Source organism: Pezoporus flaviventris, unplaced genomic scaffold, assembly GCF_033815535.1.
Source record: "Pezoporus flaviventris isolate CSIRO_AGI_PZ_B2104156 unplaced genomic scaffold, CSIRO_AGI_Pfla_v1 ptg000002l, whole genome shotgun sequence".
NCBI lineage: Eukaryota > Metazoa > Chordata > Aves > Psittaciformes > Psittacidae > Pezoporus > Pezoporus flaviventris.
In genome coordinates this window covers 4,766,754-4,780,858 of record NW_026892550.1, presented here as the reverse complement: position 1 = coordinate 4,780,858, position 14,105 = coordinate 4,766,754, and the positions used below count along the sequence as shown (strand labels likewise).

The window sequence follows — 14,105 nt, the reverse complement described above, 5'->3', positions numbered from 1 at the left end:
GGAGCCTGAGCAGTTGCTGACGTTACACTTCCCACAGTTAGCATTATTTCCTTTACTAATTAAGCTGCCCATCCTTTAAAGGGAGCTCTGTCATCTGCAGGTTCTTCATTCCCAGCCCCTTAGAGCCAGCAGGGACGCAGTCATGCCTCTTGCAATGGTGGCATCTAGCTAAGCAAAATTACAGGTTTTGCAAGGGGCAGATGACAATTATTTCTCTATTTTATTCACATGGTCTAATTACTGCATTGTACTTCAGCAAACATCAAACCCAGATTTGGTTGGTTAGAGTGTTTATGATCAGAGTGCTGAAAATTATTTAGCTTTTCCTGCTGTTTTAAGGCACATAGTACTTAAGAATCCTTTGCAGCATAGACATTACTGGTATGCAAATCTGAAAAAAAGAAATTGTAATTAAAAAGGTATTTCTTAAATACTGTACTTGCATTGGACATAAACAAACTTCTGTAAACCATATAGGCTGATTTAATCTTACTGGTATTTCCAGTGTGAAGGATTTGAAACTACAGCCTACATCACAACTAAGATTAAGGATGAAAATAAACTAGAAATAGAGAAAGAACACATTTGAAGTACACAAGGAAAGTCAGCATGTTACAGATACTTGAACTCTGTCTACCTTTTATTCCCATTGGAGCCTCCACTGTTGTTAAAGGTTTAACAACCAGTACTCAATGATGCCACTGCTGTTTCTTTAAAACAGGAGACAAAACCCAAAAAAGTACCAGAGCTCAAAAGGCACGATCTAGGTACAAGATCTAGGTATAAGCACCATCCACAGAGGATGACCCCCGGAAACTCAGTTATCTGACAAACCACTAACAGAGCAATTTGTTTCATAAGAACTGATGTGTTACCTTGTACCATCTCTGCAAGATAATCACTAATCGAGTGGAAGAGATGTTGGCTTTCTGCAATGGATAACCAAGTGATCTCAAATCTGACCAAAAAGCTAACCCTTAGCTTGTTTTTATATCCTCCATCACACAGTCAAGATTAAACAAGAAAATCAGCAGAGAAAGACTCCAAATGATTGTGTTCATTGTCATAAAGAGGTTACAAGAACACTCCCACTGAAAATTTTAAGTCACATTTTCAATCTGATTGTCCTCATGTATTCAAATTTCTCTATATAATACTGCATGCACATTTCCCTACTCTTACATAAATTCTTATGGGAAAGTTTGCTTCCTACTCTTCACTGAACTCAGCTGCTTTGTCTGCAAAGCATTTTTAATCAGCAGTGGAATGCAAACAATGGCTACAGAAGCCATGGCAAGCAAAGCATGCCCATATTAGCTATGTCTTCAGTCATTTATTCTTCATCATATTCATACTTTAACCCAAGTTAATTTATACATAAAGTATTTTTACATTAACTTGTAGAACTTGAAGCAAACTTTGTTGCTTTCCTTTATTCCAAATCAACATTGAGACAGCAGACCATGTGAATCTCTACAAGTTGTACGTGTCTGTTGGAGTTACTTTAAGAAATGCAGACTAGGACATAAAGTTGTCAACACCTGCCAAAACAAGCTTCATAAGCAGGAGAGGTTTGTCATTAAGCTATTTCTGCACCACTGTAAACCAGATTCTGATCATTAAAATACCCAATAAATTGACACCATATAAACAGACATTTGCCCAGCATTTTATATATTAAAACTAAAGAACCAAATGCCTTTCTACAATTAAATCAAAGTAATTTCACATTTATTTAAAATATTCATAACCAAGATAGGCTCTAAATTGTATTTCACAAGTTCATTAGCTAGTATTTGTGCTAAGCTGAAAGGGGAAGGGAGGCTTTAAGAAAGACACCTTCTTGTTTAAAGGGGTCAGTGTTGAAGGTATGCAGGTATTGTGAAAGGCAGCAAATTTCCCACTATGGCAAATCAAAGCTCACAAAAATGAAACTGCTCCTAGTTTCAGAATGATATTTACCCAGGCACAAGCAGCAGTCTTTCATTCTGTATCCGAGAATGGACATAAATTCAATGGCACCAGATAATTAAACTTCTGGTACCTATCATTTGTAGATTGTGGTCTTCATGGCAACTACCTGTTGTTTAAAAAGAACTGGGGCACAACATCCTGGTCTCAAATACCTAAATAAGCCACAGAACATGCAGGGCAAAGACAGAATTTTTCTACTTAATTACCCTCTGAACACTTCTACAAACTCAGATGCAGGGCACCTGCTCATGGACAAACTAATAGCATGTGCTGTGAATACTTCCATACAACCTAATGCAGAGCTGGCCTATATATAGACGTTTTCAGTGCAAGCACCTCATATATATATTCAGTGCAAACATCTCAATTCAGAAATCTGGAGAGAGACTTTTTGCAAGAGCATATAGTGACAGGACAAGGGGGAAAGGCTTTAAGCTGACAGAACTGAGAAATAGACTTTAGGAAAAAACTTTTTACTGTGAGGGTGGCGAGACACTGGCACAGATTTCCCAGAGAAGCTGTGGCTGCCCCATCCCTGGCAGTGTTCAAGGTCAGGCTGGATGGGGCTTGGAACAACCTGGTCTAATGGAAGGTGTCCCTCTCTGTGGCGGGGGTTGGAACAAGATGAGCTTTAAGGTCCCTTCCAACCCAGATTATTCTGGGATTCTATGAAATAAACACTCTCCTGGTTAACTGACTCATAATCACAACCTTTCCCTGAACAGATCATTCGAGGAAGGGGAATTTGCATCAGTTTTAGCCAAAACCAAGTTCTGGAGGCCACAGATGTGGAGCCCCAGGCCAGCCAACCCCATGAAACCCCGTTGGGGGAACCAGGATGCAGCTCATGGCAGAGAAACAAAAGATGCCCTTGGCCTTCAGTGGCAGCCAGCCACGAAGGGGCTCCTCCACGCTGGGCTGGAGAAGGCTTTGCAGGCTCTCGAGGGAAGCACAGTCACTTCCCATCATCGCACCTTAAAGCTGTGCTTTAAGTTAAAATAAACAGCAACCCTCCCCCAGCCCCACAATGCTCCCGAGTCACCCTAGACCACAGAAGACCCACATCACTCCCCTAGAAATGCAGTGGGGTGTCCTCAACAACCCCCACACCCCCAGGCTGCTGGAACCTCCCTCAACCCCATTAAAGCCCCCAGGCTCACACAGATACCCATGTATATTCCCCTCCCCGTTGTCAAAGGGCACCCAGAGATCCCATCACCCTCCAAGCACACACAGATGCTCTCAAGATCCTCCTGAAAGCCCCCCTCACCTCCAAGGCTCCGAGCTCCACCCCAATACCCCCGACGATTAACTCCAATCTAACTCTGCTTCATCCCTAAACTCATAAAACCCGTGTCGTCCCCCGCCCCCAGTATCTTGGTCCTAAGAACACAAAAGTGACCCCGAGACCCCTCGACAGAAACTGCTCTGCCCCCCATCGCCCCAAGATCACAGAAGGGGTCCCCGAGCCCGTTCATGTCTGCGTATGTATGTGTGCCCCCATTCTATGCTACCCCAAGCTCAGAGACAGGGATCCAGAGCCTGTCGTCGTCCCCTCCCCGCCCCACACCACCCCCAAGCTCACAGAGGGGGCCCCAAGCCTATAGTTGCTGTTTGCCTTCCCCCCGTTCCAGCCTACACCCCCCCACCCACCCCCCCAAACTCACCAGAACAGCCCTCAGCTCCACAGACAATCAAGTTACCCCCCACAAAGGACCCCTACCTGCCGGCAGGGCCCAGGAGCGAGTCCGGGGGAACGCGGGGCCGAGGCGATGGGAAGGACGGGCCGGCAGAAACCCTGCTCGCTGCAACCACCGCTGGGCAGCGCCCCCCTGCCGCCGCCACAGGATTTCAAATTCCAACGGCAGCCCCGGCCAGCGAATGAGGAAGCGGCACTGGGACGAGCCCGCCAATCACAAGAGCGCCCTGGAGGAGGGTGGGAGCAGCCCCTATCCCTGGCGTGGGCCGTGCGACGGGTGCCGCGTAGCGGAGCGTGGTGTCCGGGATGGCGGCTGAACGCGTCGGCTCGGGAGCGGTCCGTGGCGGTGGCCCGCTTCGGACCCGCTTCGGACCTCTCCGCTCAGGGAAGCGCATACCGGCTGTGGGAGAAAACTGCCTGTTTGGTGTTCCTCGTGAAGGGTCTGAGGTGGTAGGTCGGGCCCCAGTGGACTTTATTGTCCCTAGGGGCAGAGATTTGTGTTTGCAAATCCTGAAGTAAATAATGCTGCCCTTTGGCGTGAAATCTTATTAAAGCAGATTTTCAACACCCAAACCCTTTTGCAGTAGGAGTGGAATAAGAGGCATGGAACGAAGTGCCGAAGGCCCGTTTGGATCACCGTATGGGTGCTCACCTCACTATTCCTGTGCCTTGTGGCCAGGGGAAGGCTTGGCAGTCACTGGCCCATCCTCACTGCTCTATGCTGTAGCACACACACGTTTCCATGCAAAGCAAAACTGGGCCAGAATTTAAGATGCAGACCTCAGTATTCTTGTAGGTGCCTGCTATGGAGGAATTGTGTTTATGTCCTACACAGTATTCATAAGAGGTCAATATCAGTATATGCCTCTGTACTCGGCACTGGTGAGGATGCATCTCAAATCCTGTGTTCAGTTCTGGGTCCCTCAGTATAAAAGAGATGTTGATGTGCTGGAGTGGGTCCAGCGAAGGGCAAAGGAGCTGGTGCAGTGCCTGGAGCACAAGTGTGATGGGGAACAGCTGAGGGACCTGGGGGGTTCAGTCTGGAGAAGGCTCAGGCAGGACCTTATCACTCTCTGCAACTGCCTGAAAGGAAGTTGTAGTGAGTTGGGGTCGGTCTCTTCTCCCAAGTAACAAGTGGTAGGACAAGCGGAAACTGCCTCAAGCTGCACTAGGGGAGGTTTAGATTGGATATTAGGACAAAATTCTTCACTGAAAGGGTGATCAAGCATTGGAACAGGCTGCCCAGGGAAGTTTCCGCTGTCCCTGGAAGTGTTCAAAAAAGGTGTAGAACAGGCCCTCAATGGCATGGTTTAGTGGTGGTCTTGGCAGTCCTGAAGTAATGGTTAGACTTGATAATCTTAAAGGTCTTTTCCATCCTAGTTAATTCTATGATTCTGTGAATATAAGTAAACTTAAGAGTGTCCCCCCGAGAGTCAGTCCTGTGTGAGTTTATGAAATCATGTTGATACCATGAGGACTCTTTAAGGGAAATGAAATTTGCTGATACGGAAATTAATGCTTAGAAGCTGGAAAGCTTTAGGTCCACATTTAAATTCTGCTTCCATTCAGAGATCTATAATGATAAATAAAACCACAAGAACTTCCACCATGTTCAGGACTTTTGCACTACTGTCCCACATAGCTGTTAGAGCATGTTATCGCTCTTCCCCCCTCAAGCATACACACATCAGTCCCCTGTGCTCCCCCAAGTACGTCCTCATAATACATGTTACTGATCAACAACAGGAACACATGACCCATCTGCCAGCTGTTGGATTTCACATGCTGGGGGTAGCATTTCCCATTTACTTAAATTTCCCCGTCAGTAGCAGCATGTAACGTTACGTTGCTTCCTCTGCTGTGCTTTTCCAATTGCACAATTTCTCCATTCTCTAAGAGACCAGTATGGCATTTATGGTGATTACAGGGTGCAAGCAGGGGGTATGTTGCACTTTTAAGAGAAATGGTGATTATTGTGGCTGTTGTTATTTGTACTTCAGTAGTAACCACAGACCCCAGCCAGGCCTCTCCGTTTACTGTGCTTGGAAGTGCACAAGCATGATCCTAACATCTGTCTCTCTTTAATGCCTTTTAAGATCTGACATCCCTGTCTCGGTAATTCCCTGAAGAAGATAGTACATAAAATACCCCAGGAGAAACAAGGAAAAGGCTTTTTCAGACCCGTAAGTAAAACGGGCTGTTTCCCTACTTTAGCAGGGTGATGCCCTCATCCAACAGGGATCTTTTGAGTTTAGTTTACAGGTCGCCAGCCGTTTCTAAGGCCTGAGGCTACGGGGAGGGCTGGCTACCGGAAGATGCGAGTCCTGGCCAACACTGGAGAGACCGGAGCTGAGCGAGATGGTCGGTTCCTTGCTGGAACGGCGCCACAGCCCCGGGGCTCGCCACTGTGAAGGCCGCGACCGCGGGGCTCCGTACAGCGGCCAGCAGCGGCGGGCAACCTCCGCCAAGCCCGACCATCCCGCCGCCGCGCCTCCGCCCCCCGGGCCACTACCGGCTCCGCCCCAACGGAACTGCCGGCCGCTCATCCGGAGCCACGGCGGAACTACGGCTCCCAGCCAGCCGCGGGCTGTGCTGCGCCGTGCCCGGTGGGGCGCAGCATGGAGAGCCCGGCGGTGACCTTCACGCTGGCCTACGTGGTGTTCTCCGTGTGCTTCGTCTTCCCGCCCGACGAGGTGCGCTCGGCGGGGCTGACGGTGCAGAGCCTGCTGGCCGCCTGGCTGGGTAGCGAGGATGCGGCCTTCGTGCAGTACCACCTGCGGCGCACCACCGGCACGCTGCTGGCGCACTCCCTCCTGCCCTTCGGTGAGCACCAGCTGCGGCGGGCGAGGCACCGGGGTGGAGGGGGATGAAAAGCTGTTGCCAGGGTCCTGCTGTGCCCGCCGGGAGCCGGAGGGTCTTCAGCAGAGCCCCTCTGTCCGGTGCACGCAGGCGTGGGTCAGTCCGTCACGCTGTATACATCCTGGGAATAGCCTAAAGGGGGCCTGTAAGGAAGCTGGAGATGAGCTTTTGACAAGGACATGGAGAATAGTACAAAGAGTAACGGTTTTAAACTGAAAAAGGGTAGATTTAAATTAGATACAAGGAAGAAGTACTTCCCTGTGAGGGTGGTGAGACACTGACACAGGTTGCCCAAGAAGCTGTGGCTGCCCCATCCCTGGCAGTGTTCAAGGCCAGGTTGGATAGGGCTTGGAGCAACCTGCTCTAGTGGAAGGTGTCCCTGCCTATGGCAGGGGGTTAGAACTGGATGAGCTTTAAGGTCCTTTCCAACCCAGACCATTCTGCGATTCTGTTTTAGTATTGTTCTCACCTCTTTGTGATGTACACAGTGAGCTTTCTAACTAGTTGGCTGCATCTGAATACATGCAGTTACAGAGAAGTAGCATTTTATTTAACTTGTGAATTCAAATCAGCTTCCTTTAGCCATACAGTTCTGCTAAAACTATATGGCATCTTACGGGTTATTTATTCAACCAGCAAATTCAAATCAGCTTCCTTAAGATACATATTTCTGGTAAAAGTGGCATTTTATGGGTGATTTTATTTAACCTGCAAATTTGAATCAGCTTAATTTAGCTATGTAACTCTGGTTAAAATAAGTGACAGGTAACAATTTACCTTAGGTTGCTTATGACAAGAGGGTTGAATTTGAGTTGTCATCCAGAGGTACAGCAGCTCTTCTGGAGATGAGCTCACTGGTTAGATAACTATGATTTCAGGGTATGTATTTATGTATGTACTTTATTGCTTTCTGAAAGTAAGTCTTTTTCCTTGCAGGTTATTACCTTGGTATGTGCTTTGCTGCACCTGAAAAACATCTTTGCTTTTTCTACCTGGCTTCAAAAGGATGGAAAACTTTCTTCTTCTTCGCTGTTCTCTTTCCAGCAGTCACTAGTGCCCTGGCATATTACTGGTCACGGAAAGGTTGGAATAATCATCCATTAGCCCGAACACTCGCTGTTTATGCTCTCCCGCAGTCAGGTTGGAGGGCAGTAGCTTCTTCCATCAATACAGAATTTAGGAGAATTGACAAATTTGCTACTGGAGCCCCAGGAGCAAGGGTGATTGTCACGGACACATGGGTGATTAAAGTGACCACCTACTGTTTACATGTTGCCCAGCAGCAGGACATTCATTTGACAGTGACAGACTCCAGACAGCATGAGCTCACCCCAGACTCAAATATGCCTGTGCAGTTCCTCACCATCCGTGTTGCCAGTATAAATCCCTACGTGAAGGCATTTGATATCCGGTAAAACAACTACACTGTTACATCTGTGCTGTTTGATGGTGCTAATGAAATGCTTTTGTGGCAGAGCTGAAGACTCCGAAGGTCTTGTCCCTTCCTTTTTGGTCCCTGCCTGGTGTTCAAAGATGCTGTGTGTGCAGTTCTGCCACACAGTGCTGTGAAGAAAGGTTGTTTAGAAGGATTTGTACAAGTACAGTATTGAATGCACAGTGGTTAAACAGAGGGACTGCCCTGTTTGATCCTTTCTTAGGAAGAGGATTGTGCTGGATGCAGAAAGAAAGAACTGGAAAAACTTGGGTGAAAGATGGAGAACAGGAATGAAAGGGACAATCTTTGGTCTTCTGAATTCTGGGGGAGGAGAAGTAGTTATTTGTCTGCAACTGGCTGGTTTTCATCCATGACTGTTTTTCTGTCTGCTCAAGGCTCATAATTTTGTCAGTGCTCAGAAGCGTTCTCTTTGAGCTATTACAAACCGAATTCCTTAAAGCAAGGAAGTAATCTTGGTCTGTTTCTATGTTCTCATAGCAGGAAATCATAGCAAACATGCTGCAACCTGTCAGGGCTTGTTTTCCAAAGGTGCATGCTGTTTTTTTTCAGCAGTCCGTGGAGCTAGGCAAAAGTACAAGTTCTGCAGAAACCTGTAACATTAAATAGAAGGATGCTAAAGTCCCTAAAGTTGGCATTAAACTGAGTACACAAAATCATGTTAAGTGCTTATAAAACTATATTTGAAAAGGCCTTTGAGTGTCTGCTTGCAGTGAAGTTGCATGACAGCAGGACTTATTTACTATGTAACTAGAAGTAGTCAGATCTCCAGACTTGCAGGTGAGCAGAGGGGTCCTGGCAAGCATTCGTAAGGCATAGCCATGGTTGTGTGAGATACCCAGGTGAACAGAGCTCAGAATGAGAGACTAGTGAAGGTAAGCGTGAAAATCCTGAGTAGACCTGTGGAGTGGTGACCAAATAAGTATTAAATAACTAATTATTTTTTTTCTGTAAGTGCTTCAGTGTCAGGGTGACAAATCTACATCCCCAGCTCAGAAAATCATGTCTTTTTTGACAATTCCTTTTTTGGAAAAAAAAAAATAAAAAATCAAACCCCCAAAACTTTATTTTGTGGCTATAGAGAACTACACCGAGAACAGTGTTTAAAAGTTCTTGTAATAAGTTATGTCAGAAATAGCAAGTCTCTGCTAAAATACAGTCATACAGGATTTAAGAAAAGTGCCATAGGACAGAACTCCCCTCCTAAGGATAAAGGATTATTGTGTATATCCAGAATCAGATTACATGCAGTGTGATGTTTCTAGAAAAATGCTTTTGTGCAGTCAGGCCACATTTCCCTGGGTGTGCAATGTGATTTTTTTCCTCTGCATAGAATGATCTCTGTTATTTGCACAGATAATAGCATCTGTTAACAAACAACAGTATCCAATAGTAGTTGAAACAATGGAGACCACCAGGTGCTTAAACTAAGCCAGCATCGCGTTTTTCTGGGCTTTAGGAAGAACAAGGAATTTCAGGGCGATGTTCCCAGGGCTTCTCTGTGAAAGCTGTGTTAAGAGGGGAAACATGGAAATGGGGAATTCTGACTATACACTTCAGAACCATTTCAATAAAAAGGGGTTACAACAGTAATGTGTCACTACCGGGTCTGCCTAAGGTCTCATGTGCCTCTTGAGGTCTTTGGGCCTCAGTTTACTTAGTGGAAGTAAACCTAATGTGATATGCAGCTTGTTACAGCCTTAACTCAAAGTGTAAGTTGCATTCAGCAGCTCTTTGTAACCATCATGAAATTTCAGTTTCATCTAAAATTGAATCATAAAACCACAGAAACTGATACTGATTGATACTTTTTTGATACTTCTATGTACTATATATCACCTTGTGATACATGCCACATGATAGAACTCTGATTTCTGTCCTCAGGAATTTATAAATTAGAATTCAGGTGTAGTACAAGTAAACTGGAATTAAAAAGGTGGACAGAAATTGAGCGTGAGGCATTTTACAGTTAATGCATGATTTAGGTACCTAAATATTGATAACTTCAAACCCTTCCTTTATTTTTTGTATGTTTTAGTTAATCTCTGGCATATCCTGTCAGGTATGAAGGAGGACCATGTGTTCTGTTGTGTCAAAAACAACAGCAAAAGAAAACAAAATAGTCAACACTTATTTATTGACTAGTGTGTACCAACCTAAATAGCTTTTGTGTGGATTCACTTCTCTGGTGGTAACCTCTGCAATGTACTATCAAGGTATTTGAATGGATAATTGTGGTAACGTTTTGTTCCATCTTTTGTTCTTCAGGTTGAACTCGACAGAGTATGGGGAGCTCCGAGAAAAGCTCCGTGCTCCTATCAGCAATGCAGCTAATGTTGTGATCCATCAAAGCCTTAGTGATTTATTTCTAGAAACCTTTACATCTCTGGTGGAAATTAACCAGACATACTCTGTTCCAAGCACCCAGGTGAGACTAATCATTATACTTTTCAGTATAGCTGAGCCTGCCATTACAGTGTCATTGATAACTTAGGGCTTTCGAAGACGAATTTTAAGATAAGTCATTGTCAAGGGCTTGACCAAAAAGTTTTGTGGTTGAATGATGATTAAATGATAATTATTATATGGTAATTAAACAGTAATCAAAGGGAATTAAATGGTAATTAAACAGCAGTCAAACGCTCCTAGTAATTATACAATATGCCTTAGATCTGATACAGAATGTTGCTTACCTTGCTGTAGATAATGGAGGCTGGGTAAGGGATCTCTCAACCTTGAGGAATAATTTTGAGAGGTTTTGTACCTCAAGGGAGATACAGCCCACTGCTGCACAAGATAGCAAAATGGGCTCAGGGGTACAGATATTTGTAGTGTAAAGTGACTGACTCATAGTCAAATTCCCCTTCGGGGCATGTGCAGCAGTCTTAGTTTTGTCTGGTTCATATCAGGCTGGCACCATTAGCTCCTAATAAGACATGGCCTAGATGCCTTAACATGCCAAGAAGGTCTGGCCTAGCACACTTGCTCAAGGTCTGCACAGCAGGGTTGACTCCAGTCAAGCCTCCTCTTCAGCAGTGCCTGGACCATCATGCTGTTCACATATTGGGGTGGGTGCATCCGTCACAGGAGCTCACCTTCCATTTCAGTAAACGTGTAATATAGTTCTGGCTGCTTCTTCCGTTCCTTCAGTAAGGAGATGATCTGTATTGTGAGCATGACATTTTTGAGAAATAGCATAGTGGAAGAAAGTCCCCTATAATAATTCCCATCTTTTGGAAATGATGAGGTTACATATCCGGAAGGTTTATGGGAGCTAGAGTAACAGCTGTTGTTACTGTTCGTTAGGCAGTTTGCTCCATTGCAGCGTACTTTTCCAGATAGCCAGGTTTTGCTGGATCTTGTTCTGAAATTAATCAGTGATTCTTAATTGGATCTTGGTTTAATTGTAAATAATGCCAGAGTCCTCCTTGCTGTAATATTTGTGACATGGTCATTATTATACTTGTGCAGCAGTCAGAAGCGTGACTAGAGCACTGTTCAATATACCAAAGATAACTAATTAAACTAGTTCTGGTGACCTTGTGGTGAGTCTGTGTGAGCGGTTCCAGCTCATGGAGTGAGCACTTGGTACCTTTACTAGTCTTACTCAGCTTGCGTGGTGTTTTCGCTGTCTGGTTACATGAACTAGCTAATATCAAACTGGGTCAGATATGCCTGCATGTAATGTAGTTGTGCATTTTGGTAGCTGCGACAGTGTACAGTGAAAGGAGATGTTCAAAATAAAGAGAAGATATTAATGTGAGAGTTGCTTTCTCAGGCCTTTTCATTTGTGACACGTTTACATGTCAGCTGAGCTACTGAACTTTGGTTTGACACTGAGTGATAAATAACATCAGAAATTGATACAAACATTTAAAATACAACATGGCATTTACCCTGTTTTGAAGCTCTATGAATAAGTTGGAAAACATAGTTAACCTTTCTATGCTGGAGTTTTTTCTGTCTAAAAAGACTAAAAGAAACAGTAATTTCACAAGTGAAAGCTGATCCAGCTTCCAAAAGCAGCAGTCCTGCTTTCTGCACGCTTCTCATCCCATGTTGACACAAGACTTTGCAGTGAACCTTGTTGGGAGAGATGATCAAGGTGAAAAGCAATATGACTGGTTTTCACCTGGATCTGCTCCACAGGCAAGCTGCCAGTGTGGTGGGAGGCACTTGAGCTAACAAGGGAAGAGACACTGGAGGTGGGAACTAGAGACCACAAAGCAAAGCAGCTTTTTTTTACATCGGTAGCAGTATGAAATAGGATTCAGGTCTCCATGCCTGTTCAATGTGCTGTCTTTTGCACTTTTGTCAAGTTCTTGAGAGCTTTGGCTGGAAGACACATGGGAAATGCTAATTACTGTTTATTATTTGCAAAACACTTCCTAGCAAAATGACCTCCCTATATGCAACTGCAAGTTTATGTGGCATAATAAACTGTGGGGAAATAGCAATTATTCCAGTATTAGCCAAGAAAAATTAAGTAAACTTCTGGTCCTTCAAGATGAGTGCCCATTGTGTTGAGTAGAGCCCTGAATTCCTCTGTTATTTACGTCTCTTAGAAAGACGGAAGACAGGAACAGCCACTTGCTGTAATAAGTGGCAAGAACTTTTTCCTTTATTTATTGTCCTTACTTTATATAGGTATGTTTTTGAAAAACAGTATGTCTAAATGATGAAGATAGCTACTTGCTTACCTTGCCCTAGCTGCTGTGCTCTGGAAATAGGTGGAGCTCTTCAGAGAAAGAATGTTTTTTTTCAGTCATTTTCATTTATTCAGTCTCATGCAGCAGTTCTGGGTTTTTTTTTTGTTTCAACATACTTTGTCCTTATTCTAATAAAAGAATTGTTCTAATAAAACTATGGAGATTGAAACTATTTGATATCTTCTGGTGGGGCAGTTCTTGAGGCTCTGCCCTCCGACTCCATGGGTCAGGGTTTGACGTTTTCTTCTTTCTCTAGGAACTGGAGCCATGCATAGGGTGCATGCAGACTATTGCTAACATCAAGCTCATCAAGAACTGCCAGGAGCCAAACGAAGGGGAGTGCCAGCAGTGCTACTGTCGTCCCATGTGGTGCCTCACCTGCATGGGCAAATGGTTTGCCAGCCGACAAGATCAGCAGCGCCCAGAGACGTGGCTGTCGAGCCAAGTGCCTTGTCCAACTTGCCGAGCCAAATTTTGCATTTTAGATGTTTGCATAATACGATGAGTAATACATGGGTATGTTTTAACTTTTTAAACTTCATTATTTCAGAGTGGGTTTGGTTAAAAGGCCTGTTAGATTTGTTTCTGAGACTTCATGTTCTACAAAGGTGCAGGCTCCAAAGCTTTCTTTTACAGTGTTGAAAATAGATGTAAATCTTTTCAGTTCCTCTCAACTTTTACTTGTATCTTTGGGTTTTATTCCCTACATGTCAGTTTATGGAATTTTATTTAATCCAGACTTTGTTTTCTTCTTGGGTTGAATAAGGATATACCTTTACATTCACAGTACTGTCCTCTTTTTCAAGTTTCAACACAGGTTAAATTCTTTCAGTTTTTAAACTTAACTTGGGTTTTTATTCTTTAATAAAGGGCTAACTGAGAAAATTAGTTAGATATCAGTGATACTTTTGTTCTTTTTCAATCCATTTGTAAAGTTCTTATTAATCTTTAGAAGTATTCACTGAATAAGTATACCAGTTGTGTTCCTTGTGCTGCTCCCCTCCACTGAGAAGGGGGACCATTTTCTGTAGGCTAAGAATTTAGTCCCTGAAGATGTGTAACTCCCACAAGGACCTTTTATTCCAGTAATCTGCTTCTGGCTTATGTTTTTATGGATGTATTTATTTCAGACAACAGAAGGAGTTGGAAACATTCACCATTTACTTACGCTGCTAATGCTATGCTTTGTGAAATCTGTTGGTTGCTAGAAGCTGCATAGCTTAGGGTTTCAATGCTCTTTAGGTGATGGACATGGTTTTTTTAATACATTTGAGTAGAGTGCAGCAAACATCTGAACTATCTAAATACTCTGAAAGAATGCTCAGCTGTTCCAAAGCCCATAAGCTTTTTCTGAGGGGTTATTTTGCCTCTGAAATTGATGCCAGGATCACAAAGGTAGAAGTTGACATGC

The 14,105-nt window shown here is 44.3% G+C and overlaps 1 protein-coding gene across 1 annotated transcript; it reads left to right on the top strand.

The window, feature by feature from the left end:
• The first annotated feature begins 6,237 nt into the window (after positions 1-6,237).
• On the top strand, positions 6,238-13,582 carry TMEM129 (transmembrane protein 129, E3 ubiquitin ligase). The gene is made up of 4 exons (XM_061467013.1): positions 6,238-6,496; positions 7,469-7,943; positions 10,254-10,413; positions 12,951-13,582. The coding sequence occupies exons 1-4, from the start codon at positions 6,292-6,294 to the stop codon at positions 13,197-13,199; spliced, it is 1,089 nt and encodes a 362-aa protein (XP_061322997.1). The 5' UTR covers positions 6,238-6,291; the 3' UTR covers positions 13,200-13,582.
• Positions 13,583-14,105: the final 523 nt, after the last annotated feature.